Genomic DNA, 27977 nt, shown 5'->3' with positions numbered 1-27977 from the left:
TGCAAGACATTGCAAATTGCCATCTTTATTTTTTTCCCCAATATTCAGAGCAAATCATAATTGACAGCATAAACTCAGACTTTACAAAAACAAAACTGCTAAGAAAATACTTACCTAGGCCGTTCCTTCAGTGATTTAAGACCTGCTTAATCTGCTCTTAGCTATAAGGTTTAGAACTTGAACTTCATCCAAATGACCATTAGTTATTAAGCAGTGTAACATCAAAACAGGACAACAGCTAAATTGTCAAGGAGAGGAAGTCATTTCTTAAAAATGTTTTACATCCTCTTCATTATTATAATTAAATATCTTGGGAGAAGAGACCAGATGCAATTGGTGTTAAAATTATAGGTTCAAGGTGAGTGAACTAAAGACTTACAATATCCATGGCGCAACACTATCATACAAAAAAGCCCCCAATATCTTTAATCCAATTATAAATATAACTATTAGGGTTAGGCAATTTCTCCACAAACTGAAACAGGTCCTGTTCACACAACACATGGAAAGCAGGAGGAGGTTGAGGAGGGACTATTGATCCAAGTAATCTATCACGGGTACTTAAGTCTCTCATGCTTTCCAAGATAGTCTCAAAACTGAAAGTTTCTAGCTGAGGATACACGATCAAGCGATGCAACGTGATGATGGGGGATAAATGTGTGTTTGTGTGAAGATCCATTGAGTCCCAAATAAAAGTCAAAGGACGTGAAAAAACAGTGCTTTAACAGAAAGGTCAAAACATCCTTTCAAACTAAGATGCTTATGATTTTTGGAAAAATGATTGTGGGAAAGTTTATATCTGTGGTAGTATTGTTAAGTTAGGGGAAGGTTGTGGACTTTCCAGTTTAGGCATTGTCGCTGCTTTCTACTGTGTGGACTTTAAAGATGTGCTCTGGCTTGTTGCCGTTGCTATGGTGCTCCCACATCTGCAGATAGAGTCTCTCCAGTTCAATAGTGTACTGCTTGGTGTTGAAGAGAGGACTACAGATGCGCTGCTTCCAAACACGTGCCCTAATCATCTTCAAGCTGCAAGAAGTAAATGCAATTAGGAGAAAGAATCGACAAAAAGAATAGAATATTGACTTTTCCAAGTCGTAATAAATTTCTTCGTACTATTCCATGTCAGATCCCAACTTGACTGCTACATCTTCATAGTCCTGCCGTGTATGGGCAATGAGTTCCGGACAGCCAAGGCAGCTGAGTTGTGAAGCAGCCACTCGCGAGGCAAGAGTTTCACCTGGAGAAGAGGTTTAAAATAAAGAATGGATCTTGATTTGTTATACACTGTGTGCATTCTGCTTTGAAAAAGTGTGTTTATATTTGTATCTGAATCATCAATGAGAAGCCCTACCTGGCATGGTGACCATAGGTGTTCCAGCCCAGAGAACATCCATGCCTGTGGTGTGACCATTGCACAGAGGTGTGTCTAAGCACACATCAGCCAGCTGCCCCCTCCTAACATGTTCTTCTTTGGGGGCCACTGGAGAGAAGATGATGCGTGAACCTGGAAGACCCATGTTCTGAGCATACTGCTGGATGTTGGGCTCGCCCACAGCTGGGAACCGAAGGAGCCACAATACACTGTTGGGTACACGTTTTAGGATCTGTAGAAAGGATTTTTTTTTAAATACACAACCGAACTAAGAGACCACCACTTATCATGAATATGTGATAGGAAGGTATAGCAGATCAAGCTTACATTGGCCCACATCTGAAGGGTTGGTGGGTCAATCTTGTAGAGTTGGTTGAAGTTGCAGTAAACAATGGAGTCCTCTGGAAGACCATACTGGGAGCGAGTCGTCACAACAATTGTGCGTGGAACTTCTTCCCCCGTGGCAGCTTTGTTATTGATCTGAAATGGGGGTAAAAATCTTACTTGTAAATATGACATATAGTGTTCAATTAGCAAATACATTCTCTCCCCACCGTTTCTTTATCTCCACTGCCATAGCCAAGCAGACAAGAAGCAGTATTATGAACATTTACAAGTCGAATTCGGCTTGTCGTGCATACCTGGGTGGTGGCAAGGCCGTTGCTGACAGTAAAGCTGTTGATGGTGACCTGTATTTGACCTTGGTTGATCATGTTGATAATTGCTTCTGCAGCTGTATTCATTGGGATCACGGGCATTGACAAAGCTCCATTTGTGTCTGCGGCTGGTTCCTGATTGATGTCACATTTCATCTGGCCAAGAGAACAGTTTCAACATTACTGCTCAACCAAAGTTTACATGATTCACTCACACTAAAGCACATTTAATACAACAACAAAATAACTACCTTAATCACTTTTACATCTGGCAGACTGTCCAAGAAGGCCTTCAGATCAATACCGTTAAGAACAATGCGGTTGTCAAAGATGTGTCCATTTGATTTGAAATCAATCACTGCTTTTTTCTGTGGGTAAACAAGTACTTAAATGTATTTTTTGTATATTTTTTAAAAACTGCAAAAAACTAAAAATGTATGAGAGTCACAGGGAGAACAAACCTTGAGATGAGGAAACATGTTGGCATGATCTCCAATGAAAAATGTATGTGGCATGTAGGCAACCTTCTCGGAATATTGCTCGATTACTTCAAGAGGTGATGTCTCCTTGTCACTGACGATGTAGTCCATGAAGGGTGCACCGCTGGTTCCAGGGTAACCCAGCCACATTGTCTGTCACAGAATAAAGAATACAAAAAGATTTTAAAATAAACTGGAAGCAGTATAATATTCACCCTTAAGAGACTCAATCCTAAAATTACACTATGAATTTTTTTAAATCCATATATTACCTGAATAGGAGCAGCGCGTAGAGCAAACAGCTCATTTCTGGCTCCCTTGGTATATCCATTCATGTTAACCAGAATGTGGACCCCATCTTGGTGAATGCGATCAGCTGCCTTTCCATTGCAAGGAATCTGCAAATAAGGATATTATTAGGGTTGTAAAATAAACCGATGCGACCGGACATCTGGGTTGACAAGTGAGCGATTTAGCTGTGTAGGTAGCAGCCATTACAAATCCCTCCATCTATCTATCCATCTTCTTCCAGCTATGTGGAGCTGGGTCGCAGGGGCAGCAGCCTATGCAGTAAAACCCAGACCTCCCTCTCCCCAGCTACTTTGTCCAGCTCTTCCAGGGGGATCCCGAGGCCCTCCCAGTCCAGCTGGGAGGCAGTCTCTCCAACGTGTCCTGGGTCTTTCCCATGGCCTCCTACCGGTTGGACAAGCTCTAAACACCCTGATAAAAGTCAGCTATGTATTTATAGGTTAATCAATTGTAGAAAAATTGACCGGGTATTGCGCAAAATTAGCAATTAGTTGACAGTTTGTCTTTAAAACAACGCGAGAGCCATGAACGTTTACAATACGATTCATGCGCATGCTTCGTTAGCTTACCTTACTGAGGACAAGAATACATTTAAATAGCATCAGCGCAGTATACTGATGTGTCTTTGCTACCAAGCTAAGTTAATGTCCCTCCACAATGCAAAGCTGCTTCCAAGACAGCAATCCTCGCTTCCATGGCAGCAAATAAGCTGCGTTGAGTACAGGTATCACTGAAGGACGAGAACAGATAAAACATGCTACACTACACATCGTAGGAAGATAAAATAAGCCACGCTAGCGATGAATCGATTTATACTTCTAAGATTCTACTACCGTATTTTCCGCACTATAAGGCGCACCTAAAAACCACAAATTATCTCAAAAGCTGACAGTGCGCCTTATAACCCGGTGCGCTTTATATATGGATTAATATTACGATTCATTTTCATAAAGTTTCGATCTCGCAACTTCGGTAAACAGCCGCCATCTTTTTTCCCGGTAGAACAGGAAGCGCTTCTTCTTCTACGCAAGCAACCGCCAAGGTAAGCACCCGCCCCCATAGAACAGGAAGCGCTTCTTCTTCTACTGTAAGCTACCACCCGCCCCCGGAAGAAAAAGAAGCGCGCGGATATTTCGTTTCATTTCCTTTGTGTGTTTACATCTATAAAGACCAGACTACAAAATGCACGTACGGTGAATATTCGCACCACAGGGAATGAGAAGTCGTCCTTCACTGTGGTTCTAGCTTGCCATGCTAATGGCCAGAAACTTCCTCCCATGGTGATATTCAAAAGGAAGACCTTGCCAAAAGAGACCTTTCCAGCCGGCGTCATCATAAAAGCTAACTCGAAGGGATGGATGGATGAAGAAAAGATGAGCGAGTGGTTAAGGGAAGTTTACGCGAAGAGGCCGGGTGGCTTTTTTCACACAGCTCCGTCCATGTTGATATACGACTCTATGCGCGCCCACATCACAGATGGTGTCAAAAAACAAGTGAAGCACACAAATACAACACTCGCCGTCATTCCGGGTGGATTAACCAAAGAACTCCAACCGCTGGATATTGGTGTCAACAGGGCATTCAAATCACGACTGCGAACGGCGTGGGAACAATGGATGACCGAAGGCGAACACACCTTCACTAAAACAGGCAGACAACGCCGGACGACATACGCCAACATTTGCCAGTGGATCGTAAATGCCTGGGCAGATATTTCGGTCACAGCTGTGGTCCGAGCTTTCCGGAAGGCAGGATTCACAGAACTACTGGACAACAACAGCGACACTGACTCCGATGACTTCGACGAGACGGAACCGGCCATTTTGGATCCCACGCTTGCGCAACTTTTCAATTCGGACACCGAAGACGAAGAATTCGAAGGATTTACGAATGAAGAATAACTTCAGAAAGTGAGCGCTATGTTTATTTTGTGTGTTGTGACATTAACGTTCGAGCAACATTATGTTGCTATTGCTCTACACCATTTTGAATTTTACTATGTTTGTGATTGCACATTTGCGTACATTTTGGGACAGAGTTGTTAGAACGCTGGTTTTCAATACATTATTAAAGTTTGACTGAACTATCTGACTGTTTTTTTGACATTCCCTTTAGCGCAGCGTAGGCGCGGCTTATAATCCGGGGCGGCTTATTGGTGGACAAAGTTATGAAATATGCAATTCATTGAAGGTGCGGCTAATAATCCGGTGCGCCTTATAGTGCGGAAAATACGGTACTTTGACCTGTGCGCAGCATGTTGGCCTTCCGGAAGATAAGCATCGACCCAACTTTGTTTTAAAAGGCAATATATCGATTTTATCAATACTAGAAAAAAAAAAACATGGCAAACTTTATATGAAGCACTTTTTTAATAATGAGGACGTTAAATGTTACTGAAGTCTGTCTGCCTGATGCTACCAGTCATCAAAACAAGAATGGCAGATACCTACGGAGGCCGAAAAAGCTCACAACACATGCAAACGCCACAACACTATCAAAAAGCAAAACACAAAAATTTCCAGCTACAGCATAACTGCAAAAGCCACAACAAATAACACCAATTTTGAAAAAACTAGGCTCAGATCCAAATAATTTTAATAGTCTTCGTTCCATTTCAAATCTGCCATTCATCTCAAAAAACCTCGAAAAAACTGTCTCCTCCCAACTTCACTCCCACCTACAGTTAAATAACCTATATGAACAATTCCAGTCTGGTTTCCGCCCCCTGCACAGCACTGAAACAGCACTTGTAAAAATCACAAACGATCTTCTCCTGGCAGCTGATTCTGGTCTTCTCACTATCTTAATCCTCTTAGATCTCACTGCAGCCTTTGATACCATTTCACACACTGTCCTCCTTCATAGATTGCACAGTATTGGCATCACAAGCACACCCCTTCACTGATTTAGATCATATCTCTCCGACCGCACTCAGTTTGTTCAACTCCGTTCATTCAAATCCCCTCCGTCTCCTGTTTCCTCTGGTGTGCCCCAGGGCTCTGTTCTTGGTCCCCTGGTTTTTATCATTTACATTCTTCCCCTTGGCAATTTTTTCCGTACATTTAAAATACATTTTCTCTGTTATGCGGATGACACCCAGCTCTACGTCTCAACCAAACCAACTGCTTCGCTTCCTCCTTCTTCCCTTACAGACTGTCTCAGAGAATTGAAGCAGTGGTTCTCATCCAATTTCCTTCAACTCAATAGTAATAAAACCGAAATCTTACTTGTAGGTAGGGGTGTAATGGTACACAAACATTTCGGTTCGGTACGTACCTCGGTTTAGAGGTCACGGTTCGGTTCAGTTTAGGTACAGTAAGAAAACAACAAAATATACATTTTTGGGTTATTTATTTACCAAATTTGCAAAATCTTCCACCAAAAATATTTTTCTTAGTAGAATATTTGATGTGAAGTAATCGGAACCTTGGATAGGTCAATAATTCATAATATTGATTTTGATTCAATATTATGTTTTGAGCAATGACAAAAGAAAGAAAAAAAACAGCTTTGTTTTATTAGTCAACATTGCAACTTTTTCTAAATTACATTTAACCTTTAAGCTTTTTTATTTCACTTTTGTTATGTTTTTGTTTATCTTAATAGTATTTTTAGAATGTGCCGTGGGCCTTTAAAACATTAGCTGTGAGCCGCAAATGGCCTTCGGGGCACACTTTTGACACCCCTGCTATAGATAATAAAAAATTAAATCTGATAAATCTATGGATAAAAAGCAGAGCCTGCCGACACATGCGCATTTATCATAACTCTCTCGCTCTCTCTGTCTCTGCCCCTCTCTCACGAATGCTGCTGCTCGCACAATTTGTTTTGTTTTTAACCCCTTCTTAACCCTGAACGTACATTGAAAATACACGCAACCCTAACTCAAAATGCCGGACATTTGAGGCATTTAAGAAACTCCGCCCTGACAGCTCCGCAAAAGAGAACATGTCCGGTGAAAAGAGGACGTATGGTCAGTCTATCGTAGCCCGTTAGCTGCTAGCATGCCGTGTGTTGTGCCTCGGTGTGCATTGTTCACACAACGTGCGTTACGCTACTTAATATGTCCATGTGGAAACTCGTTCGGTATACCCGCGAACCGAACCGGAACCCCCGTACCGAAACGGTTCAATACAAATACACGTACCGTTACACCCCTACTTGTAGGTATAAAATCCATTCTCGCCAAAACCAACAGCTTGTCCGTTACTCTCGGCAATTCCTCTGTCCCCCCCCCCTCCCAAGTCAAGAGTCTGGGTGTCATCCTCGACAGCACTCTCCTTTCAAGCCCACATAAACAACATTACCCGGTTTGCTTACTTTCATCTACAAAACATTTATCGACTTCGCCCATCCCTTACACCACATACTGCTGCCATATTAGTCCATAGCCTTGTCACTCTCGCATGGACTACTGCAACTCTCTCCTGTTTGGTGTCCCTCACAAGTCACTTCACAAACTTCAGCTTCTCCAGAACTCTTCAGCCCGTATAATCACCAGAACCCCTTCAATCCAGCACATCACCCCTGTTCTGCAGTAACTCCACTGGCTACCCATCAAACACTGTATCCACTTTAAAATAATTGTCTTCACTTTCAAAGCTATCCATAACCTCTCTCCGTCATATCTCTGACCTGCTCCATGTCGCCACGCCCTCACGTTCCCTAAGATCTTCTTCATCCATCCATCACACTGTCCCCTTATTTAAACTGTCCACCGTGGGTGCCGGAGCTTTCAGCCACTCTGCCCCTCATCTTTGGAACTCATTACCACCAGACCTTCGTAACTTAGACTCAATATCCCTCTTCAAATCAAGACTCAAAACACACCTATTCCTGACTGCTTATTCATTGTAAATCTTATCGATCTTTGTTGTTGTTGTTTTTATCCAATTTATTTTATTGTTTTGACTTTATACGGTGTCCTTGAGTAAGTAAAATGTATTATTATTATTAAATAAAAACGCGACAACACAATAATAAAAAGCCGCAATACAACTTTAAGCCAAACAAACAAACAAACAAACACAGCAGAAGTGACAGCTGAGCAAGTTTCGCAGAGCGACCAAGCTGAGGCGGGAGGTTAACAGTGTAATGGACATAGTATATTAGTATTACTGAAAAAGTAAAAAGTTATTAATGACTGAAAAAGTGGTTACACTTTACTTACTTTTCCAACTTCTTTCATTACACCGTTTTCAACTTTCTGCCTGAGCCATTGAGATTCCTCACCAAAACTTGTGCGCTGTCACTTCCCTTGTGTCTTTATTTTGTTTGTTTTTGGCTTATAGTTGTTGTGTTGTAGCTTTTTGTTTTTGCTAAAAAGTTATTGAATTGATTGCAACTCACGGAATCGTTTCAGATCGAATCGTTCTAAAACTAATATCGTCCCTAAATCGTATCAACAACATCAAACTATGATTCAAATCGGATCGTTAAAACAAATTGCTACACCTCGAATACCAAGTATTATCGGCGCCAATATTTGGCATTTTGACGTACTGTATATCGGTCTGGGCCTCTTTTTATCGGTATCTTGTCTTTTTTTAAATTTACTAACATCTACAATAGAACTATATCAGCCGATACAATACATAAACATAAGATACCAGTATATAGTATTTAAACAAATAGTTAGTCAAGCAGATGGTTATAAACACTGCTCAAACACCAGCCCGTTTTGCCCTGCTTGCAAAGAGTTGCCTGAAAAAAAAATTGGTCAATCTTTATATTATATGGGCAATACTACAGTGAATAGATCAGATCAATATCACAAAACATGTATCGTTTTTGTTTACATACTCAAGAAATAAGTGCCTGGACACAGGAAGACTTTAAGAGCAAAATCAAAAATTTAAATCAGAGCCAACAATAGGAAATCATTTAAATATTTATTTGATTTTATTAGACCTCCATCCTGTGTTTTTGTCTGATTATAATTGTAATCAAAAATTTTATTAATTTAATGATTTTGAACAGACTAATAACAGTAAATGAACGAGTAATTATTATATTTTTGATAAATGAATATAGGAAACGATACAATATTACTGTACACATCAGCAGCCAAATTAGGACTGTATTAACCTGTTTTGAAATGGTGTTTTTACTTATATACCACATAAAATGTTTAAAATACAGATTTCAGGCCATATTGCCTTTCCCTAGCTGGCGGGTTCTTCAGGAAGTTGTAGTACAGGGGCTGTTACGATTTAGACTGCCTTAAAGAATTTCTTATTAAATAATCCCACTCAAAAAAGATTAGTTTAAAATATAGTATTAGACCTCCATCCTGTGTTTTTGTCTCATTATAATTGTAATCAAAAAATTTATAATTTATTGATCTTGGACAGACTAATAACAGTAAATGAACAAGTAGATAAATGAATATAGGAAACGATACAATATTACTGTACACATCAGCAGCCAACTAGGACCTGTTTTGAAATGGTGTTGTTACTTATATACCAAATAAAATAGTGTAAAATACAGATTTCAGGCTATATTGCCTTTCCCTAGCTGGTGGGTTCTTTAGGAAGTTGTAGTACAGGGGCTGTTACGATTTAGACTGCCTTAAAGAATTGCTTATTAAATATTCCCATTCAAAAAAGATAAGTTTAGAATATAGTATGCTTGCAATTACACATGAGATTAATTTATGTTGACCTGACTTTGAATGATGACTAAGCAGATACGATGACCTTTGAAAGACTTTTAGTTTGATGTACAACATTTTGTTGTTTAACATTCAAGTGTGAAAATTGGAATGAAAACAAGGCAAGGACATTGTGTTTTTCAATAGACTGTCATGGAGTTTTCCGAGTCACCGGTTGAGTCAATTTGATCAAATCACTGGTGAGCACTATGCTCAGATGAGACTTGTGAAGTTATCAATAAAGAAATATAAGGTCATCGGAAACACAGCAACAGTTACCTGTGAGAGGTCTGTGAAATTATGAGCTTCTGCCACAACTTTGACTCTGAAGTTGGTACTGTCATCAGGGCTCAGAGCGTAACAAAACACCTTGAAAAACAGACTTATATTAATGCACATCATTATTTGAAAAATTATTTAAGTAAATGTCCAAAACAAAATTTACAATAAGGATATTTCACCTCAAATTTCTCAGGATTATGCATCCCGGGAATGGACTGCATCAAGTGTGACGTCGGATGGTTGCCAAAGTCTGAGCTGACGTAACCAACACGCAGACGTCCACCGCTGGCCTTCAAATCTTTAGGATGCTCGTAAGTGGGTTTGTGCAATGCATTGATCTGAAGAATAGGCACATGTTTAGAACATACTTAATCATCCTTGCAGAATACTTACTAGCTGGTTTCAGTGGACATAATTCCCATTGTCATTTAGTGTACCCTTGTCCATCCAGCCCTATCCATCACTAACCCCTCATCGCTGCAAAAAGTGCCACTAATCACTTCCGCCAAGCCCACCACCCCAATAAACAACTTAAAGGTTACTTGCTTTGAAGAGAGTGTGTACCTTGTCCAGGCAAAGGTTTCCATGGCGCTCAGCAATGGCCTTGCGGAAGCCGTGAGAGAGTGGGTACAGCATACTGTGATGAGGGTGCACTGAAGGCAAGCGATTCTTTTCAAGCTGGTCAGCAACAATGCTCACAAGCTTTTTCATCCGATCATCATAATCTGTCCAATCGCACACAATCTAAAAGAGATGAGAAACATCTAAATTAAAATACAGTTATGTGAGCACCCTTTGAGGAAAAAAGAAGAAAAAAAGAGGAACATTTCCATAGGCACAAAGTGCTGCCACACAAGCCCAACATTTTTTTAGGATAGTCAAGATTTCATTTTTTGCAATTGGGTGCATTTTGTAGACTATAATTTACTTTATTCTCATTTACTAATCTCTTTTGACTGTCTTTTTGACACTTACTAATTTTTAGTTTATTTTAGTAGATAATTTACTAACATTATCATCCATCCATCCATTTTTTACCGCTTGTCCCTTTCAGGGTCGCGGGGGGTGCTGGAGACTATCTGAGCTGCATTCGGGCGGAAGCCGGGGTACACCCTGGACTAGGGATGTCCCGATCCGATATTTGGATCGGATCGGCCGCCGATATTTGCCAAAAAATGCGTATCGGCAAGGCATGGGAAAATGCTGATCCAGATCCAGTTTAAAAAAAAAACTCCGGTCCGTGTTTGCCAACGCACCGATTTAAATAATACATTCCACTTTTATGTTGCTCCGTAATTTCCGTTCCGCATTTTCCAGCACACCAACACATCCACAGGTCTGTGGAATCTCACGCAGTTGCATTTAGCTGCTGGCATTACACGACAGGCTCTTCTCACTCTTTCCTGTGTCTCCCTCTCACAGACAGCGAGCGCACCTTCTTACATACGTCACATACGTATACGTCCTCCCCGAGCAGAGAGGTAGCAGCATGGCTAACGTTAGCTGTGATGCTAGCGCAGCCGCTAAGGTGCACGCCTGCTCAAACGTCCTCTGCGCACGGCAAATCTATGCCACGCACAAAATCAAATAAAAAAAATAAGCGCATAACAATTTTCGACACACGGACACGACAGAGAAAACCGTTTTCGTCATCATTGTCCAAATATTGTAATGTCTGTCGAGACGCTTATCTCCTTTCGGTGCCACACGCCCACACCATCAAAATGCTGAGGCAAAAATTTCCAGATCAACACCGTCTGAAAAAATTTGTGATCTATTTAGTTGTGATTTCCTTCTCTGCATGAAAGTTTAAAAGTAGCATATATTAATGCATTATAAAGAAGAATGTTTTAATGTAGACATGCAAGCCTTGAAAGAAAATTTTGAAAATCAAGACTACATATCCTTCAAATGGGTGCATTTCTACCCTATATTTTAACTTTAGATTTATTCTCATATCAAACTCTTTTGGCTGTCTTTTTGACACTTACATCCGGCGCCCCCCTCCACACCCCGGATTATAAATAATGTAAATAATTCAATGTGATTATCTTGTGTGATGACTGTATTATGATGATAGTATATATCTGATAGTATATATCTGTATCATGAAGCAATTTAAGTGGACCCTGACTTAAACAAGTTGAAAAACATTTTGGGGCGTTACCATTTAGTGGTCAATTGTACGGAATATGTACTTCACTGTGCAACCTACTAATAAAAGTCTCAATCAATCAATCAAAACACATAGAATCATCATACTGCTGTGATTATATGCATCAAGTGTTCATTCAAGGCTAAGGCAAAATATCGAGATATATATCGTGTATTGCAATATGGCCTTAAAATATCGCAATATTAAAAAAAGGCCATATCGCCCAGCCATAGTTTCAATGATGCCATTTCTGTTTGTCATGTATAATTTTGTCTATTTTGTGTATATCCTTGAATAAACAGGTCAGTTTCTTGTTACCAACCATTGTGTATTATTCAAACTCCCCTAATTCAGCTGGCTAGTTGTTATCAAGAGTACTAAAACCCTTTTCAACATGATTCTGACAACTAAGTAGGCTAAATAACTTTAATACATGCTCGGATAGGCCAGTATCGGTCAGGATCGGTATCGGATCGGAAGTGCAAAAACAATATCGGTATCGGATCGGAAGTGCAAAAACCTGGATCGGGACATCCCTACCCTAGACAAGTCGCCACCTCATCGCAGGGCCAACACAGACAGACAACATTCACACTCACATTCAAACACTAGGGCCAATTTAGTGTTGCCAATCAACCTATCCCCAGGTGCATGTTTTTGGATATGGGAGGAAGCCAGAGTACCCGGAGGGAACCCACGCAGTCACGGGGAGAACATGCATTGAAAATGTAATTTAAAATTATACAACATGCATGCAAAGAACTCAGAAAGCATTTCCCAATTGGCAACTCTATCCTATAGTCCTCGGGTAATACACTTCCGGTGTCGTGACCTTTGTTTACATCCGTCACGTCAAAAATATACCTTCTCGCTGCCTACTAAGAAATGCTCTAAAACTACAACTGGTTAGAAACTAATTGTTCAGATTGCAATCATCCAAAAATGATTAGCATCAAAGTAGAAAGTTGTCAATGATGTGGCTCGCAGAGCGAAAGCAGATGACAACAAGTAAGTTAGCTGGATGACGCCAACTATACTAACAAGCAAGCTTGTTTTGGTGCCCCTGTCTGCCTGTAATGCAATTCAATGCGGTGTTTAGGCAAGAGGAACAGCGAATACTTGCGGCTGAGGCGAGTGTTCTAGAAATGTTGTTTAAAGCCTATTTTTCGATATTATAGAGGGTTTACATAATTCACCCACGGAACTTTAGTTCCTGTTAAGAGAGTTCTGGTCGAACGGGTTTTCCCGGAACAACATTTCTGGTGGTGTTGCGCTGAGAAGCCACAAATGTAAATATACAGCTTGATTGCTGGTAAGAAAACAAAAACTCAATGTCATTAAAACAATCAGCACCATCTTATGACCTCCTTTGACTCCCGTCCTTACACACTACAATAATTCATTTTAAAAATGCGGAAGTAATATTTTTTGACACGAAAATGAATGTTTTAAAACGAGGGGGAAATATGCTGTCATATCAAAATGGAAGTCATTATTAACCAGACAAACCTGCAAGCAATGTGCCAAGTTACAGTATGCATCAGGGAAATCAGGCTTGAGTTTCAAGGCTGTGCGATAAGAAGCAATGGCCTCTGGAATGTTTCCAGAATCCTAAGAGCAAAGACAAACATTAGAATACATGAGAAACTGCTCTGCTTAGCTTAAAGCGTATTTTTTATTTATAAATTAAATTATTTTATTTTATTTTCAAACACAAACGAGCAGTGCTGTGCCTGCCTTTTGCTTTTTTTGTAGTAGCAAAGTTCAAAAGTCAGCAAAAAGGACAATCTTACGGTTATAAATAATCACAACAAAACTTTTAATAACAGTGCACAATGTCTGTGTTTCACATTGTGTTGCACACTGTGCATAACACAATGTAAACATTTCAGACAGTATGAGTTTCTACAGTCAACGAAAGGGCTAATAATGCTTACTTTGTGTATTGACGCCAAATTGCTGTGAGCATCAGCAAAAGCAGGGTTGATCTGTATGGCACGTGTATAGCACTGGAGCGCTCCTTGTACATCTTGCATCTCTTTCAGCGTGTTTCCCATATTTGAGTAGGCATCTGCAAATGTGGGGCTGATTCTAAAATCAAAAAGCTAGTGTTAACAGCTTATGAGAACACACACACACACAGTCTGTGAAAAGCTACATCCAGTAAAGAAGTTATTAAAATAAAGTCACAATGAAACATGCGAGGCAATGTACAATGGTTACAATGGCTTGTAACAACAGAATACAATCAGGTTTTGGCACAATCTAATAGTTATTCCATATTGTAAGAACTGAGAACTGCTGAGCAAAATTGCAAACCTGATAGCTTCCTTGTAGTGCATGAGAGCCTCCTGGAGTTTACCCTGCTGCTGGAGGACACTGGCAAGGTTGGAGTGAGCTGCAGCAAATTCGGGGAACACCTAAAAAAACGCATGAAATTTGCAGACTTTGTGATGACCGAATTTAACTGGATAAATATTACATGATAATAAAATCTTATCAATTATAAATGTACTACTATACAGTACCTCTAGGGCTTTCCTGTATAGCTGAACAGCCTCCTCAATGTTGCCTTGCTCACGTTTGATATTGGCCAAGTTGTTAAGGGAGTCTGCATGGGTCGGGCACAAACGCAAGGCTGTGTTGTAGCACTCTTCTGCTTCAGACACCTGAGAAAGATGTTCACCAATTCAGTAATACAAACGCTTCTCCAGACTACTACACGTTAATGTAAGAATGTATTTAAGAGTAGTTGCCTTACATTGCCTTTCTCCTTCAGGGCATTTGCCAAATTACAATAAGCATCTGGGAAGTGGGGTTGAAGCTCAATAGCTCGGCGGTAAGTGTCAATAGCCAGGTCAATAAGGCCCTGTTCATAGTAGACACAGGCCAAGTTTCCGTGTACAACGGCATGGTTTGGACTAAGACTGAGGGCTCTCAAATATCCAGCCACAGCTCTGAAACATAAAAGATACTTAATTAATATTGTGGTTAGCTGTAAAAAAATACCATTTGTTACCTTTTAATACAGCTGCAATGTAAACACCTTTTACTATTGATATGAATTACAATCATTGTCAAATGTGTTGTGACGCTAAGACACTGAAGACAGAACACATACATGTAGTAATTCACAACTTAAAAAAACAGACCTGTCAAAGATTCGGGCTTCCTTTAAAACATTTCCTAAATTGATGTAAGCGTCGAGGAAATTTGGGTCCAACGTCACAGCCTTAAATTTGATACAGAGCATAAATGAGACTGAAATATAGAGTTACAGGATGAGAGACTACAAAATACATCACAGGGAAAGCAACTGACCTTTTCAAAATGGTGTATGGCCAGCCATATTTCTCCCTGGGCATTGAACACACAGCCCAGATTGCTCCAAGCTACTGCGAAGTTGGGCTGAGTCTCAATGGCTTTCAGGTAGCAAGCCTTGAGTTTCCAATGGAAAAAAAAAAAAACACAAAAAAGGAAAATAATAGGTAGAAAGAGAGATGTATAGTAAAGAGGGGGGAAGGTAAGGGATTGAAGTAAAATAAATAGAATAAAAGAAAGAAAAACAAAAACAAAAAAAGAGCAGAGAAAGCAAAATTAGTGACAATTCCCCAGTACAACAAAAAGTGAGTCTACAGCATGGGCTCGCATGCGCATAACTGCCGCGCTAAGCTGCATTGCTTTTCCTACGCTGCGCAGATCCAACCAACACCCACACATTGGCCACCATCTTGCAGTTATGGCCACATATTAAAACAAAACAGTGGCAACACTTTTCTGTACACTACACTGATAAGCTACAAATCAACCATCTAAATTATTAAAATGCATGTGAAGTGAATTATATTTACATAGCGCTTTACATATCTAAGTTACATTTAAATCAATGTGGGCAGATGGGTGAAGTATCTTGCCCAAGGACACAACAGCTGTGACTAGGATGGCAGAAGCGGGGATCGAACCTCGAACCCTCAAGTTGCTGGCACGGCTGCTCTACCAACCGAGCTATGAATTAGTCACATGGCATGATATTTCACAACCTGGGATGGTGGACAGTTTGTGCAGGTGATGGTCCCTGTAATGCATGCGCAACAAATAAACGCAGGCGCGCGGGGTGTATGTTTTGCCACAATCACCGCCACAATGCACCATGACGCTTGCGCAGCCTTGCTCCTGGCAAAGGCCATTGCTTTGCCGCTTCGCTCGCTCTATGGCCTGGTGCAACAGCTGCAGACCGACAACCCGTGGCAGAGAACCTGCCACCAGACTGGCACACACTAACACCCACCAGCTTTTTGGGGGGAAAAAACAGGTACTGTGAAAAATGTTGTCAAATCCTGGGATCTTGTGTAGTTGACAGGAAAGTGTTCATTTAAATCACTATGATGGCAAAATTTTACGAGGCCAATCCATGTCTCCCCTTCAAAATGTATTGGTTAATGGGGGCATTTGGGAGCGAGGCTGGTTGTAAGGGTAGGAAGGTCTGCAACCGAGAGGCCATAAGGATTGGGGTTTGGATCGCACGCTGGCGCGCTCTGCCTTTTTAGTGGCTCAGAAGAAGGTATCGCTGCGCAGCCCTTGCGCTACTGCAGACTCACAGCGCACTATCTGCATCATCAGAGCACTGCAACTTAATAAAGAAGGAAAAAATAAAACAAAACAGGAAAAACAAACAACATAAGAGTTAGAGGATTCTTACATGTTTATCACCATTATTGCTTCCAAATCCAAGTTTCTCTTTAGTTAATATGGAACTCAGTAATTAGTATAAGCATATCTTAAAAATGCTTACTGTCATTTCTTTAGCTACTTTTTTTCATTTGCTCTTCAAAAGATGCCACAAGACAGAGGAGCTCAATCGTGAAGGTGGTTTTTCTTTTGCTGGCAGTTACAAACCCGTTACCATATTTTTGGACTTTGTCAGAGTGGTGGCCGCGGCTGGCTGGAAGAAGAGAAGACTGAGGCTGCCCCTAGTGTTCCTTTCCGCCCGGACCTACGCAGGAATAGTGTCACCCACCTGAAACCTTCTATACAACAATTTCAGTTGAGGAAAAACCAAAAGAGACAAAATCAGAAACAACATCGTTAGTAAATTTGATAAACAATGCATTTGTGTTCAAATATGGAAATGCAATAAGGTTTTCCAAAACACAACAGATTTAACGGTCTAGTCTTTGTACATGCAAAAAATTTCGGTTTTGACCAAAAACAAAACAAAAAAACAAGAATGTTTTGGGGTAGTTTGGAGGGGGAAGAAAGGCTTTGTTGCATTTGATTCAAGATGTCAGTAAAATATTTACTTTTTAATTGTTCCTACAGGAGGGCAGTTACTGGCTTGATCTTAACCAAATGAACTGATCCCAATTTTTTGGGGAACTTACATGTCTGAAGCAAAATGAAAGAAGAATTAATCATTGGTTTTCCATATTAACATTTTCAGGAAATATTTAATACTTAAAATGCTTTGTCCTGGCTTGCTCTCTTGAATCCTGGCCAATGGGGCGGGGAAAAAAAGTCTGTGGTTTATTTGGATCTAGAAGTCTCCACAGCTCTGAAATGAAGAAGTCATCGCTGTTGCTGCGCACGACTGTCCTAGCAACGCATCTGACGCAGGCGGTGGAGTACAGATTGCAAGCTGTCTTCCTGACAACGAATGGAGGCACCATTGAAAGGTACCGGAGATATTAATTTGCACTGCACATTTACCAGCTATTACAGATAAGACTAGCAGTTACAGTTAAAGACTAAAATATATAATCATGGAGAACTGCGGGAGAGGTCTCCAGTACTTTTCTGGAACGACTGAACGGTCAGGAAGACAGCTCTTGCTGCGCAGACTCCACCAATCCTCAGCAAGCGCGCGGGGGGCAGAGCGACAGAGCAGAGGAGTTTGTCACTCCCTGATGCTCCATCCCCACTCCTCAACCCCACCATCTAGCATGAAATAAGATGGCCTGTAACCACGACAAACTACACCTCCAGATTTGACCCAATCCAGGGAGCCCCATATAAACATAAAAAGAGCTGAAGTGGCAAATAGTTTAACAGTACTCCAGGCAAGGTAAAGGGAAGCAAGTGCAATATCAATGGACTCAGAACTTATTGTGGCAGTTTACACAACACTGGAGTTTAGTGGCGAGGTTACAAACCATCTTATCTTTAGCACTGCAAATATTAACTAGTTTCTCATCAGTTCATATATTCACCACAGACCGAGCCAGCATTTTCCCTCCAGAATCAATAGTCAAATGCATAAAGTGAATTGCCTATGACAAGCATTTAACTTTCTCGAGCCTTTCTTCCTAAGGGTGGGGGATGACCTCTTGTACAAGGTCTAGGTAGACCATAAGGGAATTGGAGGTAATATACAAGTTTGGGGAAAATTTAGGAGGTCTACCGTGGTGACCTAAGATTATTCAAATGCAATGAAACTAATTTTTAATCATAAAAGTGAAAAAATATCCTGTATGTAGTCCAAAACATCCCTTTGTAATATGTATGTGAAGCACACTACTGCTTTGAGAGGGAAAATGTCTGCGTTCTGTGAAAATTAGCTTGCCAAAAAGGGATATTACTCCAGTTGGTGGCAACATTTTTAAAATAATGAGGGAAAAAAAAACTATATTTCTTTAGTTGGGGGAGGGACGCTAAAATTAAAACAAACAAAAGACACCACCACATCATCTCAAATACCAGATATGGGTGACATACCTTTGCCTCTTCCAAGCGTCCAAGTGCTTTAAGCAAGTTACCCAAGTCACTGCGCACACAATACAGATCCTGTGGAGGGAAAAAAAGTTGTTACTATAAATAGTGCAAGCAAATGTTTTGAGTGCAAATGTGTTTACAAGAGCTACTGAGACTGTCCGCTGATTGCAATATGCAGCGTCTGACTCACAGGGTTATACTGTAAGGCAGACACATAAGCCTGCACTGCTCCCTCCATGTCCCCGGCAGCGACCAGAGCTGCCGCAAGGTTGATGTAGCCGTCTATGAAATCTGGTTTCAGTCGCAGAGCATGGCGGTAATGTTCGATGGCTTCCTGAAGTTGCCCTCGCTCCTTGTACACGTTCCCGAGGTTGGAGTACGCCTCTGCTAGCATTGGATTCTGTTTGATGGCCAGCGTACTGAAGTGGGCAGACCTGTTGGGTTGGGATTGGTACAGATAGGTCAAAGTCCAAAAGTGAAGAGGTGGCACGGTTGTTGCAACCACACTGCCATTGATTGGTAAGACTCATCATTAAGTAATACTGTAATTGGTGGCAAAGCACTTTGCAGTGCAGATAGCTACTGACCATGAACATACTCAAAAGCAACTCAGTAATTTTTGATGGCAAGTTAGCCATGAATCCCTTCACTGCGTATCCTGCAACCATACTGCATCAGTTGCCCACCGCCCACACCTCACCTGTCAAGCCTTCTGCACTGGAAGTGAATGGAGGACAGGAGCAGCAGCACGCCCGTGTTATCAGGCTCCTGACGCCATAGCTGCATGCAATGGCGCTCTGCTGCCTCAAAGTCTCCTGACTGATATTCCCGGTGTGCCAGCTCAGCCAACCCTTGGAAGGAAAGCATACGTTTTGTCGGTTCTGGAGCACCAACACAGCCCGAGGAGCAGGGGGAAAACAAGACGTTAGATGTGATGGATGGGAAAATGGCAGACAAATGAAAAATAAATCTAAACAAAAATGTATACAATATATGAAAATATGATACATAAACAACTCAAGTTTTATTTTTTTAGCAATATATCAAAAAGTAGAAACCCCCTGCGTTTTTCAATAATCATTTATGCATGAAGAACGGTTTGGTATGAAAAAAGCACAATATGTACAGTATATACCTGCAGATAATCGATCACAGAACAAAATGAGCATGCTGACTCTTCATTTTAGTTCATGTGTTCAGCACAGCAATCAGTTGATAGAAGTAGATACATAGTGTTCTTACTAAGCATCTGAGTAAAACATCTTGCTGTTTTACTTAGAAATGAAGACAAAATAGCAGGGGGAAATACATGCATGATGTGAAAAACATGGAAGGGCACAGCCTAAAATCATATACCTAATACAGTGGTACCTCAACTTGAGAGTGCGGTAACTTACAAGTATTTTGCGATACGAGTTGTCTCTTGGCTTGTTGTTATGCTTTAGGTTGTAAGCATAAATAAGTTACAAGCCTCCCCACAGCTTGTTGGCAGTTATATTTATAAAGATACACAGACATACATAGTTGATGCTTTGAACAATTTCCCTTGTGGATCAATAAAGTTAGTCTAAGTCTGTCACCTCTGACCTCCGGCCTGTCACTCAAAGACATCCATGTGCAACATAAACAACAATAACAATTGTTACAGGACAGAGAAGCAGCCCGAAGGAAGCACTGCATTAGTCCGCTTCCCATGGTAAATGCTTGACACTATTACATTACGGTACTTAATAAAACTACCGTGGTTGTTTGTAGCACAGCGTTACCACGCCACTACGTGGTTCACTTACTGCGGTCTCTGTGCACTGCAGATTTTAAAGTACCCTTGAGATTTGAGTACCAGTTTAGGTCTAATATACAGTAATATTCATACAAATCGTTAAAAAGAAATAGCGTCCCTACTCAACGGAAATGTACTACCCACAAGAGTGTTCTGGCTATAATCAAGGAAACACTAATAGTGCTGGACGATTATGGCAAAAATAATGATCATTTTGATTGATAATTTGAAAACAAGAGTATTTATTGTACTACCAAAACTCAACATTGAATATAATCTAAGGCCATGTCAACACGAACACAGATACCTAATAAACGCATACTTATCTCTGCGTTTAGGCCTCTTGTCCACACGCAGACACATACTTTTGTCTTTAAAAACGCAGACTTTTACAAACGCTGCCCAGAGTGTAGAGATCCAAAACTCTCCACTTAGCGTATGCGTGTACACGGCACAAACGGAGACTTGTGATGACGTCACGGTTATGCGCTGTCATTTTCAAGCTCAACAACACTGCCATGCTGGCTTTAAACACACTATAAGATGACTTTACTGTATGTTTGAATGTAAACATGCTGCTATTTTCATTCAACATTAATACAAAAGACACATCAAAAAAGGCTTTGAGACACTCCCGCCGGCACTAATGACAGTCAGCCGTTTTGGTATACGATAGCTGTCGAACCTCAAGACTTTTTGCTCTGTGTCAAAACAAAGGTGCAACATTATCTTATGTTTTTAGTCTTTATTTAACAACAAATCCTGACGTTAACTTACATGTCTTGCTTCCATTTTTGTAGATTGAGCCGCGCGTAAAAAGCAACCAAGCGACCTCCTTGTTGTGTGTACTGATGTTAAAGACAATATACACTTCATTACACATGTACCATATCACTATATCGATGATTAAATGTTTTAGAATTCCCTTAAACATGCAAAATGGTTTCCTTGGCTTGTTTAAGTGCGTGCTGATTTTAGAAATAAAGTACACTTCACTGCACATGTAATACATCACCATGTTGCTGAACACATTATAAATCTATGAGTGTTGGGTTTCAGCAGCACAGGTATGCATTCGCTCTTTAATAATGTTCCCAGGGCTCTGTGTATGTGCAGGCTGGTTTCAAAGATAATGTACATTGTACATCTAAAGTCGTTCAAAATAAACATAATAGGAGGTGTAATGCCACCAAGTCAGATATTGCTGCTTTTTTCAGGCTTCTGATTGGACAAAATGTGCATGACAGCAAGTGTATGCGTTTGTGTGTAGACAGACAGTTTTGAAAGTATACTTGTGTGGATGGAGATTGTTTTAACCCCAAATATGTGTTTTTGAAACTCTCTGTGTTTGTGTGGACATGGCCTAAGAGAACATGTAAAATCACAAGACACACTCTCCATACATAGTAGCACATTCTGTAATGAACACACTGTCTATTTACATTTGCATATTTACTTAAGATTTTATTTAGACATGTACTGTCGCCATTCAGGGTTTAAGTTAAATTCTTGTGTGCTGCTATTGTGGTTTGCTGCTCTGCTACGAAACAGGACAAGGTTATTTCAATCCAGTGTATTCTTTCAGTGCAAGGAGGTCGATTTAAAAGTGCATGAATTATTAAGGACAAATCATAGCTAAGCAATCTGCATCATGCAGTAAAGTGATTTTCAGACCATGAAGTTTCAGTACTTATGATTTCACACCATTTTGAAACTGCTAAATAGATTCAGATGTGACATTCTTCAGCGAATAATTACGGACATCCAAATGTACCAGAACATGGTGTGTGCGCATTCTATTTAAGGCTATGTCTACACTAAGCCTATCGGATAACCCCTTAAACAAATAATTATTTAGCCTAAGCCCCGTTTCAGCCACACTAAACCATCGTTTACGGTAACCCTCCTTGGATATTTTTTTACACGGGTAAGTGCGCTGTGTATTTCTTGAATCTCCGGCTCTTAGCTTTGTATGGACTCATTGATCGTTTACAAACAGAGTTCGGTGAGGAAGTGAAGTCAGAAAGACCGGGGCCAACCACTGGAAAGATGGAGGCGAGTCATCCAGACATGCCCGTGTTTCTCCTTCTTCTACATGTACAGACACTTGTGGAAATCACACATTAATACCTTAAGAGAAAGCAATTTCAGCTATTTCGGATACAACACTTCTCAGACGTCAAGAGAATTTTCGAATGTCCAGTTCAGCTGTGATTCTACTTAGCGAAAAACTTTGTCCATTTGTCGAAGGAGAGTCAACAAGAATGCGAGTTCCCATGGATGTGATAAAAAAAAAGGTAGCGTGTGCTTTGTATTACCTGGCCGTCGAGGGGAAACTACGGAAAACAGCGAATGCATTTGGACTGGCAAAGCAGACTGTATCAGTTATTGTCCGCCATGTATGTCACGGATTCAACGTCTAGGTCCAGAGTATATAAAGTCACCAAAAACTAATGGACAACGAAGGTGAAGGCAAAAGAGTGAGGAGTGTCCTGACCACATATCTAGATCCCTGGCTTGATTGATGTAAAATGTTCTTTATCACATTGTTTACGTGTCTAATAAAGATTTGATTAATTTATGATGGCTTAGGTGTGATTCACTACAATAGGGCCCAACAGCACACTGGATTCCAGTTACCGGTAATAGAAATACCACAACACTGGATATTGTTCAGAACAATATCCAGTTTTTAGTCTAGATATTGTTCAGAACAATATCCAATGTTGTGGTATTTCAATTAACTAGAATCCAGTGTGCTGTGTGGCCCTGTTGTAATGAATCACACCTGTATCATCATACATGAATCAAATCTTTAATCGACATGAGAAAGTATACAATGCGATAAAGAACATTTACAACAATTAATCTAGGGATCTAAATATCTGGTCAGGACACTCGTCACTCTTTTACCTTCGCCTTCATTTTCCATTTTTGCAATCCAGCCTGTGCTTGGAGGCTGAAAATGGCGGTCGTACTCCAAGGCGGCAACCACGGACTGCTCGTTAAGTGGCTCCGTCATGGCTTCACAGTAGTTATGGAGTACAAAACAAGCATACACAACGAATGGTAGGTCAGTCTGGTTAATGTCCATGGGGTGGCGCAGTGAACCAAAGCGTGCCTTCAGTCGTCCAAAAACACTTGATGACCATGCGGTCCATAAAGCAATATTTCTAGTCACACCCTGCCTGTATCACATCCACGGGGGGAAGGGACGAAGTTTTTCGGTAAATAGAATCACAGCTGACCCGGACATTCGAAAGTTCTCTTGCCGTATGTGTTGTATCCCAAATAGCTGCAATCGCCCGTCGCCTTCTCTTAAGGTATTGATTTGTAATTTCCAAAAGCGTCTGTATGATCCGCCTCCATCTTTGTTATGAAGCTGGCTGTGGCGCGTTCTTTCTGATGTCACTTCCTGTGTGGGGAGCTGTCTTTCTGGCGTCACTTCCTCTCCGAACTCGGTTTGTAAACGATCAATGAGTCCATACAAAGCCAAGAGCCGAAGATCCAAGAAACACACGGCGCACTTACCCATGTAAAAAAAATTGTCCGAGGAGGGGCACCTTAAACGATGTGTTAGTGTGGCTGAAACGGGGCTTAGGCTAAATAATTATTCGTTTAAGGAGTTATCCGGCTTAGTGTGGACTAGGGCTGCAACAACTAATCGATTAAATCGATTATAAAAATAGTTGGCGATTAATTTAGTCATCGATTTGTTGGAACTATGCTATGCGCATGCGCGGAGTCTTTTTTATTTATTTACATAAACCTTTATTTATAAAATGCAACATTTAGAAACAGCTGAGAAACAATAATCAAAATAAGTACAAAAACAGTGCCAGGGCGGAGGTAAGCTAGCCAATGATGTGTCATGTACAGCTCACGTGACGACGCCGTCTCCTTTGCTGGAAACATTCGAAAAATGCCGCAGGAAAACAGTACCGATAGTTCAGCGGAAAAACATTTTGAGGTTATAGCTTCAATGGAGAAAAGTGTACGACCTAAGTCGTCAAAAGTGTGGGAACACTTTACTTTAAAGACTTCAAAGAAGCCCGTTTCCTGCAAAATGGCACGGAAGTACAACATTGGTTCAGGAGCACCTGAAAAGGAAACATGTTGGAGCCATGGATGAAGGGAAGAACTCACGGTACGTAACTTTTTAAGTCCATAGTGGCAACAGGCATTCATGAGTTCAGCTTTTTTTGTGAGTAAAGTTAACGTTATGCCTTCGTTGCAACGCAGGGCTGATTAATGTGTCTCCGGCACATTTGACTCCGTTTTGAGAGACAAAACGCACGGTTAACAATTTCGAAATAAACGTAACGGACAGAAATATCTCAGGTTGGTTTCATAATGGAGCAATGTAGCTACCGTATTTTCCGCACTATAAGGCGCACCTAAAAACCACAAATTTTCTCAAAAGCTGACAGTGCGCCTTATAACCCGGTGCGCTTTATATATGGATAAATATTAAGATTCATTTTCATAAAGTTTAGGTCTCGCAACTACGGTAAACAGCCGCCATCTTTTTTCCCCGTAGAAGAAGCGCGCGGTGCATGCTGGGATATGTGACGTTTCATTTCCATTTGTGTGTTTATGTAAAGACCCCAAAATGGCTCCTATTAAGTGTGTTGTCTGTCTAATTATAAATAATGCAGACGAGGCGTGTTAACTGAGTTCTCAACGTTTACTCACAGCGTGCTCATAACCACATTCTAACTCCCAGCATACAACGCTTCTCAGGGCTACCGCGCATGCTCGTAACTATCGTTGCATGCTGGGTAGTGTAGTTGTTATATTTGCTAGCTCATAACAGCACATTGAGAGACACGCTTACGCGCTTAATTCAATACTCGCCGTCATTCCGGGTGGATTGACAAAAGACCTCCAGCCGCTAGATATTGGTGTCAACAGGGCATTCGAAGCTAGACTGCTAACTGCGTGGGAACAATGGATGACAGAAGGCGAACACACCTTCACTAAGACGAGGAGGCAGCGCCAGACGACGCCAACATCTGCCAGTGGATCATAAATTTGCCCAACTTTTCACTTCGGACACCGAAGACGAAGGATTTACGAATGAAGAATAACTTCAGAAAGTGAGCGCTATGTTTATTTTGTGTGTTGTGACATTAACGTTCGAGCAACATTATGTTGCTATTGCTCTGCACTATTTTGAATTTTACTATGTTTGTGATTGCACATTTGCGTACATTTTGGGAGTGAACAGAGTTGTTAGAACGCTGGTTTTTAATATATTATTAAAGTTTGACTGACCTATCTGACTGTTTTTTTGACATTCCCTTTAGCGCAGCGTAGGCGCGGCTTATAGTCCGGGGCGGCTTATTGGTGGACAAAGTTATGAAATATGCCATTCATTGAAGGTGCGGCTAATAATCCGGTGCGCCTTATAGTGCGGAAAATACGGTATATAAATATACCGTATTTTCCGCACTATAAGCCGCCCCGGGTTATTAGCCGCACCTTCAATGAATGGCATATTTCAAAACTTTGTTCACCTATAAGCCGCCCCGGGTTATAAGCCGCGCCTACGCTGCGCTAAAGGGAATGTCAAAAAAACAGTCAGATAGGTCAGTCAAACTTTAATAATATATTACAAACCAGCGTTCTAACAACTCTGTTCACCCCCAAAATGTAATGTGCAAATGTGCAATCACAAAAATAGTAACACTCAAATTACTGCAGAGCAATAGCAACATCAATAACTCAACGTTGCTCGAACGTTAATGTCACACAACACACAAAATAAACATTTAAAGCTCACTTTCTGAAATTATTCCTCATCCATAAATCCCTCGAATTCTTCTTCAGTGTCTGAATTAACAAGTTGGGCGAATACGGCATCCAAAATGGCCGGCTCCGTCTCGTCGAAGTCATCAGAGTCAGTGTCGCTGTTGTTGTCCAGCAGTTCCGTGAATCCTGTCTTCCGGAAAGCTCGGACCACAGTTGAGACCGATATATCTGCCCAGGCATTTACAATCCACTGGCAGATGTTGGCGTATGTCGTCCGGCGCTGTCTCCCTGTCTTAGTGGCGCAGGTCATCTTGTTGCTTCCTCTACCTACGCACCATTTATGTTCAATTCTCTTGCTGCTGCTCTATTTCCGTGTTCTACTGCGTGACTTATTGCCTTGAGTTTGAATTCTGCGTTGTACGCGTGTCTCTTAATAAGAGCCATTTTGTGGTCTTTACAGATGTAAACACACAAATGAAATGAAACATAATATCCGCGCGCTTCTTCTTCTACGGGGGCGGGTGCTTACCTTGGCGGTTGCTTACCGTAGAAGAAGAAGCGCTTCCTCTTCTACGGGGAAAAAAGATGGCGGCTGTTTACCGTAGTTGCGAGACCTAAACTTTATGAAAATGAATCTTAATATTAATCCATATATAAAGCGCACCGGGTTATAAGCCGCACTGTCAGCTTTTGAGAAAATTTGTGGTTTTTAGGTGCGGCTAATAGTGCGGAAAATACGGTATTTAGATTTGAGTGACGCTTTAGTATAACTAAACATTATGAAGGTGCTGGAATATTTCATGCTATTATTCAGAGGCAGCCTAAAATTAATCTTTTATTATTCACAACAGAAACGTGTACAATATCTGATCCAGTTCTGATTTGATGAGTTACATTTCTGTGTTATTATTGGTGTTTGCTGCATCCCCAATGTCCTGAACATGGTGCCAGTATGCGTTTTTTTATTCAATAAAATACTGGAAAGGATAAAAATGTAGTTTGTCTCTTCTATCAGATTAATCGAAGTAATAATCGACAGATTAATCGATTATCAAATTAATCGTTAGTTGCAGCCCTAGTGTAGACATAGCCTTAGTATAAACGGGACCTAAGTCACACTGTTATAAACCCTCTCCGCATATCATTTGCAATGAATATAACATAATTGCTTAACTAAATCAGAATTGTCATTTTTCGGTTAATAGATACGGACATCCATTTGTACCAGAAAAGGCTAAAATGGCGTGTGCGCATTCTATTCAAGTCACCCTCTCTGCGCTTCTCCTTTACGATAGATATAACATATTTGCCTAAATTATTGATTTCAAAACATCACTGCAGTATAATTAAAATGTTGATGTGTTGCTTTTAAAAGACATTTCTTCACAGGCGAGTACAAGGAATGGTTGTTTTTCACAAGGCTTCGTCCTCCGCTCCTCGCCATTTTACTGATGTTATTGTTTGGAAGACACCAACCTGTGCTGTCCGCCACGTTCCCCACGGAGCTCGCCATCTCCTCGGTCTTCGCCTCTTGCACGGTGGACGTCAACGTGTCAGCCGGCAGGTTCACAGTTGGAAGAGAAAAAAAAAGAAGAAGCGTTGTCTTTGTCGGACACTAGCAGGGGCTAACACGTTGCTTTGCCTAGCAGCGAGCCTCTACATTTAGTTAGTGAACGGTGTAGTTAGCATGCGGTTGTTAAACTAATCATGAATTCTACCCGACACACGATAAGGATTTAGAGTAACATTAGACGTGTTTTTTTTTTTTAATGCTAAAGCTATATGTTGCGTCCCAACAAGACAACCGGGTATTACAAAATGGCGAAG

At 40.9% G+C, this 27977-nt stretch overlaps 1 protein-coding gene across 2 annotated transcripts; it reads right to left on the bottom strand.

Moving 5' to 3' along the window:
• Window positions 1-9: 9 nt before the first annotated feature.
• Window positions 10-27977, bottom strand: ogt.1 (O-linked N-acetylglucosamine (GlcNAc) transferase, tandem duplicate 1). Of its 2 annotated transcripts, none has more exons than XM_061927900.2 (22): window positions 27627-27977; window positions 19317-19497; window positions 18807-19050; window positions 18620-18688; window positions 15230-15346; window positions 15061-15140; window positions 14670-14865; window positions 14437-14577; window positions 14228-14328; window positions 13846-13999; window positions 13418-13519; window positions 10318-10497; window positions 9933-10091; window positions 9751-9840; window positions 2780-2905; window positions 2490-2660; window positions 2280-2396; window positions 2014-2184; window positions 1700-1852; window positions 1352-1604; window positions 1114-1237; window positions 10-1026 (listed from the first exon to the last, which is right to left on the bottom strand). In XM_061927900.2, the coding sequence occupies exons 1-22, from the start codon at window positions 27661-27663 to the stop codon at window positions 846-848; spliced, it is 3147 nt and encodes a 1048-aa protein (XP_061783884.1). In that variant the 5' UTR covers window positions 27664-27977; the 3' UTR covers window positions 10-845. The 2 variants fall into 2 exon arrangements, with proteins under 2 accessions (XP_061783884.1, XP_061783885.1); XM_061927901.2 differs by having other exon boundaries at window positions 19317-19467.

Source organism: Nerophis lumbriciformis, linkage group LG35, assembly GCF_033978685.3.
Source record: "Nerophis lumbriciformis linkage group LG35, RoL_Nlum_v2.1, whole genome shotgun sequence".
Classification (NCBI taxonomy): domain Eukaryota; kingdom Metazoa; phylum Chordata; class Actinopteri; order Syngnathiformes; family Syngnathidae; genus Nerophis; species Nerophis lumbriciformis.
The sequence above is the reverse complement of the archived record's forward strand: the minus strand, read 5'-3'. Positions and strand labels throughout refer to the sequence as shown.

Bases quoted from the DNA above. Each gene is read 5' to 3' on its own strand.
- ogt.1 (XM_061927900.2), bottom strand. From the start codon at position 27,663: ATGGCGAGCTCCGTGGGGAACGTGGCGGACAGCACAG. The intron at 13,520-13,845 runs GTAAGCATTATT...CTTTGCTCTTAG, and splicing joins ATTTGGCGTCAATACACAAA to GATTCTGGAAACATTCCAGA. The intron at 1,027-1,113 runs GTACGAAGAAAT...TACTTCTTGCAG, and splicing joins TTGGGATCTGACATGGAATA to CTTGAAGATGATTAGGGCAC.